Source organism: Lithobates pipiens, unplaced genomic scaffold (genome assembly GCF_037356315.1).
Source record: "Lithobates pipiens isolate NorthernLeopardFrog02 unplaced genomic scaffold, aLitPip1_a1.2 Scaffold_1, whole genome shotgun sequence".
Taxonomy (NCBI): domain Eukaryota; kingdom Metazoa; phylum Chordata; class Amphibia; order Anura; family Ranidae; genus Lithobates; species Lithobates pipiens.
In genome coordinates this window covers 25,435,694-25,450,110 of record NW_027507685.1, presented here as the reverse complement: position 1 = coordinate 25,450,110, position 14,417 = coordinate 25,435,694, and the positions used below count along the sequence as shown (strand labels likewise).

The 14,417-nt window shown below is 44.2% G+C and overlaps 1 protein-coding gene across 1 annotated transcript; it reads left to right on the top strand.

Moving 5' to 3' along the window:
* Positions 1-655: 655 nt before the first annotated feature.
* On the top strand, positions 656-5,075 carry HMGB3 (high mobility group box 3). The gene is made up of 5 exons (XM_077485638.1): positions 656-818; positions 3,046-3,202; positions 3,300-3,439; positions 3,573-3,747; positions 4,046-5,075. The coding sequence occupies exons 2-5, from the start codon at positions 3,053-3,055 to the stop codon at positions 4,190-4,192; spliced, it is 612 nt and encodes a 203-aa protein (XP_077341764.1). The 5' UTR covers positions 656-818; positions 3,046-3,052; the 3' UTR covers positions 4,193-5,075.
* Positions 5,076-14,417: the final 9,342 nt, after the last annotated feature.

Genomic DNA, 14,417 nt, shown 5'->3' with positions numbered 1-14,417 from the left:
TGTGATGTGCCTGCGCTCGAGGGGGGAGGGTGAGGGTGACTATGATGTGCCTGTGCTCGAGGGTGAGGGTGACTATGAGGTACCTGCGCTCGGGGGGTGAGGGTGACTTGCCACCATATCCATGTGGGCATATATGTATAAGAATGCATTCTGGTACCTAGAATAAACAAATCTTCTAGCCAATAGAATGGGTTTGTGCGCATACGCTTTTAAAGCTTCATCCATGCGTAGTATTGACCAAAACGTGCATTTCTTATTCTTTTTTGGTGGGGATTTTTTGTTCCATGTGCAGCAATATATGACTGTTGGTGTGAATGAGACTTTATTGTAGAGGAGATCTATAATAGTAAACCTTGTAGTGATGAATTGTGAGGTGTACACGTTCTCTTCTCATACTAGAAGCGGTAACACATAGAAGGCCCATTCTGAGGCTGATGATTGCAGTCTATAATAGAGTTGGGTCTTGTTCTCCAATGGGCGCTGAGCGCGGGGCTCTGCACACAGTGTACACAGCGTGACGTCGCTCCACACACATTACAATAGGAAAACACTGCCCGTGTTTTGCACCTTCGTTCCATATCCCCAGGCGGGTGTTCTTTTTGAATGAGTGACGTCGCCGGAGCGGCGTCCAATGGGGCTGGTGGGCGTGGTGAATATTGATGAGGCGCCGGCCCAATGGCCGGGCTGGGAGGTTGTTTTAAACGGGGAGTGCGCTCTAGCCAATCAGCTCGTTCTCGTAGTAAGCTAGCGCGAGGTTGCGAGTCAAGCTTTTAGTTGTGAGCGGCGTGCGCAGGATTCACACCAGGCGAACAATACAGGTAGGTCCAGCACGGTCCGTGTGTGTGAGGGGAACGGGGGGAGAAGTCCGGGAGCCCCGGGCTCGCTTGTAGCGCCGTTCTGTGGTGGTGGTCGGGGTGTGAGGTGGCGGGGGGCGGGTGGGTGGGGGTTGTGTGGTAGAATTTGTGTGTGAGGGGTGCGGACGGGCGGGAGCCCCCGTGTGTGGTGGGTTATGTGTGTGGAATAGATGAGGTGAGCGGAGTGTGGCCCCTGAGCGGAGTGTGGCCCCCGGAGGGCTCGGTGTGTCTGCAGTATCATGGCTGTCCTGTCATCTTCTCCTTGTTGTCTTGGGAGGAAGAGGTGGGGGAGGGGGGTTGTGGTGATGGGGGGGGGGGGTAGGGGGGTGAACCCGCTTATTATCTCCCCGGTGCCCCCCCCTCCGTGTCGGTGTGTGAGAGATGGAGAGTCCCCGGTGTGTAAAACAAGTCCCGGTTCTCGTGCCCCCCGTACCCCGGAACCCCCGACCCCCCCCACCACCATGCACCCCGCCCTGTCCCCTCCCGTCTCCCGCCAGTTGGGGTGTTGTTGGCGGTCCGGTGTGTCTCTCCGGTACTTTTCCCCGCCGCCCCCCCCCCTCCGCCTGTCATGGCTGATCGCAGCTCTTTGTTATACATGGGATTGCGCTAAGCCTCAACGACGAGGGAGGGAGGAGGAGGAGGGGGGGGCGCTCCGAAAACCGGCCACTGCCGCCCTTCCCGGGGGACCCGCTCCACGGGGAGAACCGATTATGAGAGACAATCGCCTGCTCTTTCTGGAGACACCGGACCGGTCCAGATCGGTGCTGGGAGAGCGGAGCAGTGCCGGCGAGAAGTGCGCGCTGTGTGCATTGCAGGCTGTGTACTGAGGGGAGAGGAGAAGAAGCCATTTTAGTGAATGGAGAGCAAAGCGGAGAGAGAGATCCAGATAGAGAGCAATGGAAGAGCGGCCGCCTGTGTGTGACACCGAGCGGGCACATCACCCCGCACCTCACCCCCCACACCACCCCGCACCCCTCACCCCCTCACTACACGCACCATTTCAGGGCCACTTTCTTTCATCAACAAGCTTTCCACAAAATGGAAGATGAATTATTGGTGACCTGTCTCCGCTTCTCCCTCCCAGTGCAGAGCCTCTAATGCAGAGAGACTGGGGCTGTGCCCGCCACGGACTACGGCAGCGCTACACACACTACACCCCCATCATCATTATTATTACCACTAATTCATTATATCCAGGGAGGGGGCACTCATTTATTTCTTGTTGGGGTGACCTTATCTAACCCCACTTATATTACAGCTTTATGTTTTACAGCTTTATGTTGTATACTTTTATATTTTAAGCCTTCTTCCCCTTTTTTTTTTATCTTTCCTTTTTCTTGAGTAAACAAAGACTGCCCCCCCCCCCCACCCCCAATTTTTTTCCTCCTTTTTTTGCTAATTTTTTTTTTCATTTTTTTTTTTTTTTTTTCTTTCTTTCTTTCTTTTTAGAGCAGACTAGTTTTCGTTGGTCCTTACCTATTTTGGTCAGTTTGGTGGGCGGAGCTATTGATGACAGACGCAACTTGCTGTCATTGGCCAATATATTTTATTGAAGCGCCCCCTTCAGATCATCGGCTTGTACTGCATTTCATTTGCAGTGAGCAAAATGCCTGATTGTCATATTTGCCAAGTGAACCTGTCATTCACACACATCGCTGCTACTAACCCTTTTCCTATGAGTCAAATTTTTTTTTTTTTTTTTTTTTTTTATGTCTATAAATCTCTCTATACCTGGGACAAGTATGCAGATAAGGACTTGTCATCCTGATCTACATGCCTGCTTTGGGTTAGTTGTTGCTCAGGGTGTCTCCAAGCTGAAACCTCACCATAGCCATAGAGCAACTAACACTTTCAGATGTGGGGCCAGCAATGTGAATTATTATTATTATTCAGGATTTATATACCGCCAACAGTTTGCGCAGCGCTTTACAATATGAGGGTAGACGGTACACTTGCAATACAAATCAATACAGGAGGGATCAGAGGGCCCTGCTCGTTAGACCTTACGATCTAGAAGTTGAATGCTTTATTTCGTTTAAATGAGAAAATGGTGTATGTATGCACACACACACATACACGTGTATATATCTATATCCTTTCCTACGTGCAGATGATTGAAAGCACCGTATTCTAAATCTTTGAGTGTATTGGCTCCCATATCTAAAGCATTGCTTTTATATTTTAATGACAGATTCAAAATGGCTAAAGGTGACCCGAAGAAGCCCAAGGGCAAGATGTCTGCTTATGCTTACTTTGTGCAGACGTGTCGTGAGGAACACAAAAAGAAGAATCCTGAAATCCCTGTGAACTTTGCAGAGTTTTCAAAGAAGTGCTCTGAAAGATGGAAGGTATGTATATTATGCTGCGACAAGAACAGTTTTTTTTTTTTTTTTTTTTAATGGATATGTTTTTTAGTTGCTAAAAAAAATGGCTTTTCTTTGCCAGACTATGTCCGCAAAAGAGAAGTCTAAGTTTGACGATATGGCGAAGGCAGACAAAGTTAGATATGACCGAGAAATGAAAGATTTCGGACCTGTTAAGGGAGGCAAGAAGAAGAAGGATCCAAATGCCCCGAAGAGGCCACCGTAAGTTTTATATTTTGTATTGTTAAAACCAAGCTCCCTCTCCTTTTTAAAAGGCCTTAAAGTAAGCTTTGTGCAGATATAACAAAATGTGTTGTGGGTCTGGAAGTAACAATAACTTTCGCTTCTCCCATAGATCTGGTTTCTTCCTGTTCTGCTCAGAATTCCGTCCCAAAATAAAATCCACAAATCCTGGCATTTCCATCGGTGATGTTGCAAAAAAACTAGGTGAGATGTGGAACAACCTGAGTGATGGTGAGAAGCAACCCTACAACATCAAGGCTGGCAAGCTGAAAGAGAAATATGAAAAGGTAATACTTTTACTACTTTGAAGTGAGAGGTAGAGGTATATATTTACTCTCCCTCAACTGTTCCCTTTCACAATGTCATAGCAGTGGGTTAGCTAATGTCTATACCCCCCCCCCAAGGTTAATGCATGATTTTACCATACAGCTTGACTCTTGGCAAACAGCCAGGTGCCAGCGGTGATTTTCTTGACTCTTGTGGTTTAGACCTTATTGCTTCTCAGGGATGGCTTGTTAAATGAGGCTGATCCATGCAGTAACTAACCTTTTTTGCAATATTTTATTTTTTATTTTTTTCCTAAAGGATGTCGCCGACTACAAATCCAAAGGAAAAGTTGACGGTGCTAAGTGTGCTCCTAAGTTGCCCAGGAAAAAAATAGAGGATGACGACGACGATGAAGATGATGATGAAGAGGAGGAGGAAGATGACGATGAAGAAGATGATGAATGAAGTTGTACAATTTGTGAATCTCATAGAGTAGGGGGAACCACCTTCGGCTGCCATCTAATATGATGGTCAACTGCCGTTTATTAGGTTTAATTGCAAAAATTTGGGTTCTGATATCATAGTTTCAAAAAATGATGCTCTTGGAGTTGTAACTGGTTTACATTACATAGCTGTGTGTGTAAAACGAGCAATCTGAAACTGTATCAAAGCTGTACATATTTCAAAACGTTTTTAAAAACGGGCGCTCTAGTGTTCTCCTCACTCTGTGCACTTTGCTGTTGGTGTATCAAAGCATTTAAAAATGTTTCAAGCATTTTTTTTCCCTTTTTAATTTAAGGTGTTACTAAATGGTTATTTAGAAAATCCTGGGTTATAAACTGTACATATCTGTAATCTGTAAACTAGACAAATTCTTATGGTGCATATTTTTGGAGCTGATAGTACCTCAGGGTTTAAGAACATCCCTGGCTTAAAAAAAAAAAAAAAATCCTTTTTGGGTTTGTCATTTTGGCCCAAAGCATGCACATCAAGACTTACACTACATCGGGCGTCTATTTAGCTTAAAAATTGTCTTTCTGTATATAGTGAAATAGATTTCTGCTGTTAGTTGTTGAAAGGAGTTCAGCTGGCATGAGAAATGTATGGGTTTATTATATATTTTTTTTATTATTTAGAGAAGTGCAGTAGTTTTTTTGTTTAAAGCGAAGACTGTAGGCACATCTTCACCCTAAAGTGAAGGCTTGAGTACAGGAATACTGAGTTGAAAAACATTCTGTGCTTATAAATTGCATTGCATTGTTTTTTTTTTTTTTTGTTTGTTTTGTTTTCATTTTGTTTAGAATGCTGAAATGTTTTTGAGGCAAATAAAACAGTATTACATTTTTAAGACTGTTCTTTATAAAAATTGTTATAATTCTATGTCTGTCATGGCTTCAATTGTGTTGGACGTTTAGTGATGTAAAAGGGTAGAGACATAAAATTTGTGCATCTGATACAGTAGATGCAACATTAACATCCTACATGGGGCAAGACTTTTAACATGTCAAGTGGTTTCCACAAACGTGTGGGGGGGTGTGGTGTATATTATTATTTTTTTTAATTTGGAATATTGGAATTAAAATATTAGGGGCCTCTTTGACTTCCCATGTGTATTTAAAAGAGAGAAAAAATGGTAGTTATGCTGTCTTTTGACTTCAAAGAGAAGTTTGGGATTGGGGGGGTGACTTGCATAATCACCAAGGTGGATGCTACATGTGTCCCCTGCCTCCTCCACACCAAGAACTGAATGATCAAAGACTTGATTGGTTCTTAGCATCCAGTGAGTAGAAAGTTGGTGACTTGCTCTGCCTCAAACCCCCAGAGGTCACAAACCCTGGGCTGTGGGAGTGGCTGGCTCAGGCACTTAAGTGGTACGCTGATGGTCTGAGCCAGTTGCTGCTCCTTGTGTCATCTAGGACAATAGTTGGGATCTATCTAGCGTCTGGACCAGCTGAGTTATGCCAGTGGTTAGGGGGCTTTAGCCTGCTGTCCGCTGAATACAGGTCGTAGAAATGCAGAGCTACGGGCACTCCTTTTGACTAAGTGGCAAAGTAGGGCCAAAAGAGCTTGGATTTCAGGAGGGTACATGTGATCAGCAATGTCCAGACAGAGGGCCAGGGGTCCTGCAGCCTCATAGGACAGTCAGAGGTGAATAAAAACTCCTACAAGCTTTAACCAGACATGCATAGAAGTCACTAGACTGATGAGAAAGTATTTAGTAGTTTATAGTTACGAAAATAATTGCCTTTTTATGTATTGTGGGAGACCAGATATAGTGGATGCCGAATCCTAGGTTTAATAACGCTTTAAGTACTTTGAATTTATTCAATGATCTGGACCAAACATGCAGATCCAGAATAATCGGAAGCCCTTATCTACATACTTCATTCTAGGAAGGTTGTTTAAAAGCCGGGTTTGCATTTTCTTGATCAGTAATGGCAGCCTCCTTTTTATGAATTGTCTTTAAAAAAAAAAAAAAAAAAAGTTATTGCATTTTTTTTTTTTTCCACATATACTCAGACATAACAGGTACACAATGCTCCTATTACAGCTTATAACAGAAATGAGATTGCAGCATATAGGCATTGCAAAATGTGTCTGACATGGGTATCAATCATGGGAGGTAGGTACTCCTAGTTCCAAAGAGAAACTTGGCAGAGTTCAGGGTGGTAGTAAAATTCGGTGAAATCTTCCTTTATGGCGGTATAGTGGAGAGGGTCAGAGGACTAGCTAGCCACCTGCCCCATATTTTGTGGAATGTTTTATTGCTCTTTCGAATATCAAAGGTATGCTTGTATAGAGGCAGGGCCTCATCAACCAGTTTTAACCAAAGATTTGGAGTCTCTGATCCTATTCATGTCGGCAGAAGGGACTTCCACGCATTAAAAATAGATACAATACAAAGCAGTCTCTTGGCCTGGGAGGAAATGGCAAGGTTGCCAAAGATGCCCAGAAGAATTTTTCTGTTGACTATATTTGAGACCCAGTGCTGAAGAGATGAATGAGCCTATGTTCACCCAGAAATCCTGTACTATGGGACAAGTCCAGAAGCAGTGGATAAAATTGGCGGTTTGGCCACATCCCTGGAAGCCTGTTGCGGTCGTTCAGGTGGTTATCTAATAGTTTCTTGAAACTATCAATGCCTCCCGCTGAGACCACCACATGAATTCCACATCCTTGTCGCTCTTACAGTAAAGAACCCGCTACGTAGTTTAAGGTTAAACTTTTCTTCTAATTTTAATGAGTGGCCACGAGTCTTGTTAAACTCCCTTTTGTGAAAGTTTTATCCCTATTGTGGGGTCACCAGTATGGTATTTGTATATTGAAATCATCCCCTCTCAAGCGAGAATAAGTTCAGTGCTCGCAACCTTTCCTCATAACTAATATCCTCCAGACCCTTTATTAGCTTTGTTGCCCTTCTTTGTACTCCATTTCCAGTACATCCTTCCTGAGGACTGGTGCCCAGAACTGGACAGCATACTCTGGGAGCGGCCGGACCAGAGTCTTGTGGAGCTGGAGAATTATTGTTTTATCTCTGGAGTTGATCCCCTTTTTAATGCATGCCAATATTCTGTTTGCTTTGTTTGCAGCAGCTTGGCATTGCATGCCATTACTGAGCCTATCATCTACTAGGACCCCAAAGTCCTTTTCCATCCTAGATTCCCCAAAAGGTTCACCCCCCAGTGTATAGATTGCATTCATATTTTTGCCACCCAAATGCAATATTTTACATTTTTCTACATTGAACCTCGTATGCCATGTAGTTGCCCACCCCATTAATTTGTTCAGATCTTTTTGCAAGGTTTCCACATCCTGCGAAGAAGTTATTGTCCTGTTTAGCTTAGTATCGTCCGCAAATACAGAGATTGAACTGTTTACCCCATCCTTCAGGTGGTTTATGAACAAATTAAATAGGATTGGTCCCAGCACAGAACCCTGGGGGACCCCACTACCCACCCCTGACCATTCCGAGTACTCCCCATTTATCACCACCCTCTGCACTCGTCCCTGTAGCCAGTTTTCAATCCATGTACTCGCCCTATGGTCCATGCCAACGGACCTTATTTTGAACAATAAACGTTTATGGGGAACTGTGTCAGATGCTTTTGCAAAATCCAGATACACCACGTTTACGGGTCTTCCTTTATCTAGCTGGCAACTCACCTCCTCATAGGTTAGTAGATTGGTTTGGCAAGAACGATTCTTCATGAATCCATGCTGATTACTGCTAATGATACCGTTCTCATTACTAAAATCTTGTGTATATAGTCCCTTATCCCCTCCAAGAGTTTGCATACTATTGATGTTAGGTTAACTGGTCTGTAATTAACAGAGATGTATTTTGGGCCCTTTTATAAATTTTGGTGCTACATTGGCTTTTCTCCAATCAGCTGGTACCATTCCTGTCACTAGGCTATCAGCAAAAATTAGGGAGCTTGGTCAAGTAATTGCCAGACCATTGTTCCTAAGTACCCTTGGGTGCAAGCCATCTGGTCCCGGTGATTTATTAGTGTTAAGTTTCCCAAGTCTAATATTAATTCTGTCCTCTGTTAACCATGGAGGTGCTTCCTGTGATGTGTCATGAGGATAAACCCTGCAGTTTCGGTTACTGAAGCCCCCGATTCCCTTGTGAAGACTGAGAAGAATAAATTAGATACCTTCGCCATCTCCCCATCCTTTGTAACCAGATGTCCTTCCTCATTCTTTATGGGGCCAATATGGTCTGTCCTCCCCTTTTTTACGGTTTATATTCGTAAAGAATTTCTTGGGATTTTTTTGCTCTCTGCTATGTGTCTTTCATGTTCCTGTTGCATTCTTTAGAAAGTCTGAATGTTGATGATGATCCCTCAACCTTGTATTTTTTGAAGGCCTTCTTTGCTTTTATATGCATTTTTACATTGGAGTTAAGCCATCCGGGACTTTTGTTCGCTCTTTTAAATTTATTACCCAATGGGATGCATTGGCTAATGCCCTTTTTTAATATGCTCTTAAAGCAAACCCATCTCTCCTCCACGTTCTTTGTTCCTAAGAATTTATCCCAATTTATGCCTTCTAGTAAGGACCGTAGTTTAGGGAAGTTGGCTCTTTTGAAATTTTCAGTGTCTGTATTCCCTTTATGTTTCCTGTTTGTGTGATTTATACGGACGCCAATTGACCTGTGATCGCTGTTCCCAAAATCCCCCCGTATTTCTGCATCCGTGATCAGGTCTGTATTGGTAATCGGTAGATCCAGTAACACTTTATTTCTAGTTGGTATGTATACCATCTGATCCATAAAATTGTCCTGCAAGACATTTAGGAACTGGCGAGCCTTAAATGAATGTGCGGTTTCCTCTGCCCAGTCTATGTGTGGATAATTAAAATCCCCCCCCCATTATAATAACACTTCCCATCCTTGCTGCTAATCCAAATTGTGATAGGAGATCTGTCTCCCCTTCCTCCCTCAGGTTAGGGGGTCTATAGCATACTCCCAGTATTATTTTCCCCCCTTCCTCCCTTTGGAGCTCTACCCATAAGGATTCCACCTCTTCCCTAGCTCCCTTAGTGATGTCTTCTCTCACATTCACTTGTACGTTATTCTTCCCCCTTTTTTACCCTCTCTATCCTTGTGATAAAGGGTATACCCTTGAATGTTTGTCAGCCAATCATGAGAGCTGTTGAACCAGGTCTCTGAAATTCCCACAAAATCCAAATCTTCCTTGTACAATAGTATCTCTAGTACACCCATCTTGTCCGCCAGGCTCCTGGCATTGGTGAACATGCCACGTAGTTTAGACCGGTCAAATATTATCCTTTTATTGGGTGTTTTGATATTGCAACTAGGACTTGCTACTATACAGTACTCACCTTGGGTTTATGTGCTTTGGTCAACCTACCACTAATGCCCCCAATACTACCCTCTGCAATATGTTCCACGCTGACTATATCTACCTCTGGACCCTCCCAGCCCATTGCCTAGTTTAAAAACCCCTCTAACTTTTGGGTCATCTTCATTCCCAGCTGATCTGCACCCTCCTCATTTAGGTGCAGTCCGTACCTTCTATAGTACCGGTTATCGACTGAAGTCGTCCCAGTCCTCCAGGAACCCAAACCCCTCCTTACTACACCAGCTCTTCAGCCACTTGTTTACTTCCCTAATCTCCCTCTGCCTTTCTGGTGTGGCTCGATGTACCAGTAGTATTCCTGAGAATACTACCTTGGAGGTCCTTTTCCTCAATTTAGCTCCTAAGTCCCTAAAATTGTTCTTTAGGACACTCCATCTGCCTCTGACTTTGTCATTGGTGCCAATATGCACCATGACAGCTGGGTCTTCCCCAGCCCCTCCCAGTAATCTGTCCACCAGATCCATGATGTGCCGAACCCGAGCGCCCGGTAGACAACATACTGTTTGGCGCTTCAGGTCTTTGTTACAGATTGGCCTCTGACCTTCTAAGAATTGAGTCCCCTACCACCAGGATCTGTCTTGTCTTTCCCTTCGCTCCCCTCCCCCCACTCTCACTGGAGGAGTTCTTCCCCTGCCAGCTAGGAGAGTCCCTCAGCTCCAGCAGTGCTGGGCCCTGACTGGTTTCATCAATGTCACTCAAAGGAGCGTACTTATTGGGATGTTCCAGCTCAGGGTTAGCCTCCCTGACACTTCCCCCTCTACCCTTCCTGACTGTCACCCATCTACTCTTTGCTAGTGCCTGCACTTCTTTGTCTCTACCTGCATCTGTGCTGGCCCCTGCCAGCACCTGCCGTGTACGTCCCCGGCTCTCCTTTAGTATGGAGGGACTTCTCAGTGCTGACAGTTGATTCCCCAGATTCAGAACCTGGGCTTCCAGGGAAAAAATGCACTTACATTTTGCACAGCAGTATTCACCCATGATCGGATGGTCAAGGAATGCATACATGCCACAAGATGTACAAGTCGCCTCTCCACACCCAGCGGGCATCGTACCTATTAAATTTAATGATGATTGGGGTTTATACCCTGTCCAAATTACCTAAAAACTAGCTTTCTGACACTAATACGCAAAACAATACACAGGCAGGCCACTCACAATACACAAGTATTAACGATCCACACACACACACACACTACTCACACTACACAGGTACTATGACCCCTGTTTTAAACTCTGGTTTTTAACTCCCCACTTTGACCAGTTCCACTTAGACAGAGTTCCAGCAGACTCAAGATGAGCAGGCTCACAATGAGTTCTACACAAAGTTTTATATAGGCCTCAAGCACCTGTGCCCAATTAACCACTCCCCTTAATTAGTAGGCTGAAGGAAGCAAAGAAAAAAAAAACTGTTTAAAAAGTGTCAGAAAAGGGTATTAAAAAGCTTCAAGGAAAAGCTCCAAAAAGAACCTAAAAATGCAACCCAGCAGTCAAAAAGTCACTCTCCACTCAAGGCTCCACTGTTTAGCTTCCAACTAGCAGTTTGGCCAAAACTGCCAATTTAGGTAAGTAAATCATCTTAAGGAGATTCAGTCTTCCCATGAGATCCAGGGGGACATCTTTCCACTGTTTGGTTTGTGTTTGTAGTTGGAGCAGTAAGGGGCATAGGTTATTGGTTACGAATAGGGATACCGGTAATTAAAATTGACTCCTAAGTATCTGAAGGAGGTGGTGACTTGTAGCCTAGAGTCTAATTTGAATCACTGGTATAGCAGCTTGTTCTAGGGAGAAAAAGGATTGATTTATGCCAGTTAACTCGGAATCTGGAATTGTCATCAAATGTATTCATTTCAGCTAAGAGGTTGGTGAGGGAGTTGCAGGGATCTTCTAGGTAGACTAGGGTATTAACTGTATATGGAGATTCGCTCCTCTTTACCATTTTATGGGAAGGCCTTTAATGGAGAGCTATGGATCGGAACAGCAAGGGGCTCCATAGCCGGAGCAAATAAAAAGGGTGATAAAGGACACCCCTGCCTGGTACCTCTGGTAATTGGGAAGGTCTCAGTCACATGGGAATGAATCTGTATGCGGACTAGTGGTAAGGTATAGAGGAAAGGTATCAATGCTGTGAGTTGGAGGGCTGAACCTGTATAGTTGTAACAGGCGGAACAAATAAGGCCATTCCACACTCGAATGCTTTGCAAGTGTCTAGTGACACAACAACATGGGGTAAGTCAGGTTGTGAAATAGTCTACGGATATTTATTCTGGTTGAGCAGCCTCGTATAAAGCCCCCCTCAGTCGCTCCCGACCAATTTCGCAATTACTTTATTCAAACGATTTGCCAGGACTTTGGCCAAGATTTTGACATTTACATTCATGGGGGATATTTGCCAATAGGAGTTACATTTAAGAGGATCTTTCCCGAGGTTTTAGTATGAAAATAATTGCCTCTCTCATAGAGGGAGGAAGTACTGTCTTTCATGGCCTCATTATATGTATTGAGTAGAATAGGACAAAGGAGGTACCAAAAGAGTTTATACCATTCAGCTGGAAAACCATCCAAGCCTGGTGTCATGGGTCGGTAGCTGCGAAATTGCAAGGGAGAGCACTTCTACAGAGAAGTTTGTCTAGATCATCACGCTCTTGGTCTGACAATTGGGGAAGTGCTGTTTGGGTTAAATAATCGTCAAGTTGGGTCTCGGAGTAGTGGGCCCTAGTGGTACAGTAAAATCTTGGATTGCAAGCATAAGTTCCGGAAGCATGCTTGTAATCCAAAGCACTTGTATATCAAAGCAAATGTCCCCATAAGACATGATGGAAATGCAAATAATTTGTTCCACAACCATTTATTCATAAATCCTTCAGTTTATAGTCCAAAAAAAAAAAAAGATTATAGCAATGTGATGGGTTGTGTAACCATAAAACGTCCATCCACAAATGGAAACCTTGACAAGGGGATTAGAAACAAAATCCAGCAGCGGAGGTACAGAGTATAAAACAGAAGAGAGGTACCTCTAAGTGTAGCAATATGGTTACATTTAATGAAGGTACAACATTTAGCAACTCACATGGTTGATGATCAAAAGAGGAACAACTAAGTATTTAGGAATCCGGGTATAGCTGTCTGCAATTGTAACCGGGAAGACTACCCTGCAGTAGAGTGATCTGAAAGTGAGGCTTGAACCGCTCATGGAGCGCAGCATGGATGGGACAACGTTAGTGGCGGTGAGGATGGTCTATGTAGACATCTTTACCCTGGATGCCTGCATACTTAGATGTGCCTCTTTTAATCATCAACCATGTGAGTTTCTAAATGTTGTACCTTCATTAAATGTATCTATTGCTACACTAAGAGGCACCTCTCTTCTCTTTTATACTCAATTGTGACATGACACTACTTGTATATCAAGTCAAAATGTATTAAAAAATTTTGCTTGTCTTGCAAAACTCTCCCAAACCAAGGTTTTACTGTATAAAGGTTGCGGTAGAAAGATAAGAAGGTGTATGTTATAGCCTGAGGGACATTACTAATCTTATCCTGGGATCCTAGGAATTGATATAGGGGCGCGGTAAGATCTGGTTAGGTGGGTGACGACCTGTCTTATTGCCATGTTCAAACGTCTTCTGGGTAACACAGCATACGTTTTTTAGTAAGGTCCAGCAAGCGGAGCTCATATTCCTTACGGTTGTGTAGCCACGAGGTTTGCGTAGCTGTACTAGGGTTCTGAGCATAGGCCACCTCTGCAAACATCATTGCATTTTCTAGTTCCTCAGTATGCTGTTGGGTATTTTTGCGCAAAATGCCAGTAATGGACATAAAGGTGCCCTTTAGCACAGCCTTAGAGATCTCCCAGGCAGTGGAGGACCCAATTGTTCCCTGATTCGGTAGTCGGCAGTACCTGGCATTCATTCTGTACAATCTCATCCTCCAGCCAATGGGAGTTTAAATGCCACATGTGAGGGCCTGCGCTTGACAGGAGGAGGAGATCCACAGAAAGACGGGCAGGGTCAGATATCCCCCTGGGTAGTTAGAAGACAGCCTGAACAATAGGGAGCACATCAGCAGGGGTAAATGCCAGATCTATGCCAGACATGGTGTGGAAGGAGTCAGAGTGGCAGGAGAAGTGATGCTCATCTGGGTGCTTACATCGCCATATCTCAGCAAGGCCATACACTTGAGTCCAGTCAATAAATAAGGGATAGGGCCTGCCCCCACCCCTCAAGCGGTCCATGGCAGGGTCAAGTACAGCATTAAAGTCCCCTACGAACAGTAGGGGACCAGGGGATCTAGACAGTAATAAAGGGGACAAGTGGGAAAGCAAATCTGATGAGAATGGAGGAGGGAACATACGTTTACTAATGTAAAGAATGTGGAGACAATACGGATAGTAATTACAATGAATCTTCCATCAGGGTCTGTCTTTACCAGCAGAATTTCTGCTAGGAGGGACTTTGCTAGTAAGATAGAGACCCCGCAGGAGTAGTTAGTGTGGTTTGCGTGGTATTGTGTAGCTAGCCAGGGACGTTTAAGGGTCCGCAGTGTGGTATTGATGAGGTGGGTCTCTTGAAGACAAAATAATATGGGGTTTACAGATAAAGATAGGAGAATACTAGGAACCGCTTTTGAGGTAAGTTCAGACCCCTATCATTCCAAGAAATACTCTTAAGCCATAGGAAACCATGTCCAACACAGTAGCATAGGAAGGGTCACAAAAAATGCAATATGACATTGCCTATAGTAGAATCTGGAGTAAAAGTGCAGTAGCATCAGTGGAGAATCCATATAGCCCATAGATCCATAGAAGC

Coding starts and splice junctions, on each gene's coding strand:
- HMGB3 (XM_077485638.1), top strand. CDS start 3,053: ATGGCTAAAGGTGACCCGAAGAAGCCCAAGGGCAAGATGTCTGCTTAT. Junction 3,440..3,572: donor AATGCCCCGAAGAGGCCACC/GTAAGTTTTATA, acceptor CTTCTCCCATAG/ATCTGGTTTCTTCCTGTTCT. Junction 3,748..4,045: donor TGAAAGAGAAATATGAAAAG/GTAATACTTTTA, acceptor TTTTTCCTAAAG/GATGTCGCCGACTACAAATC.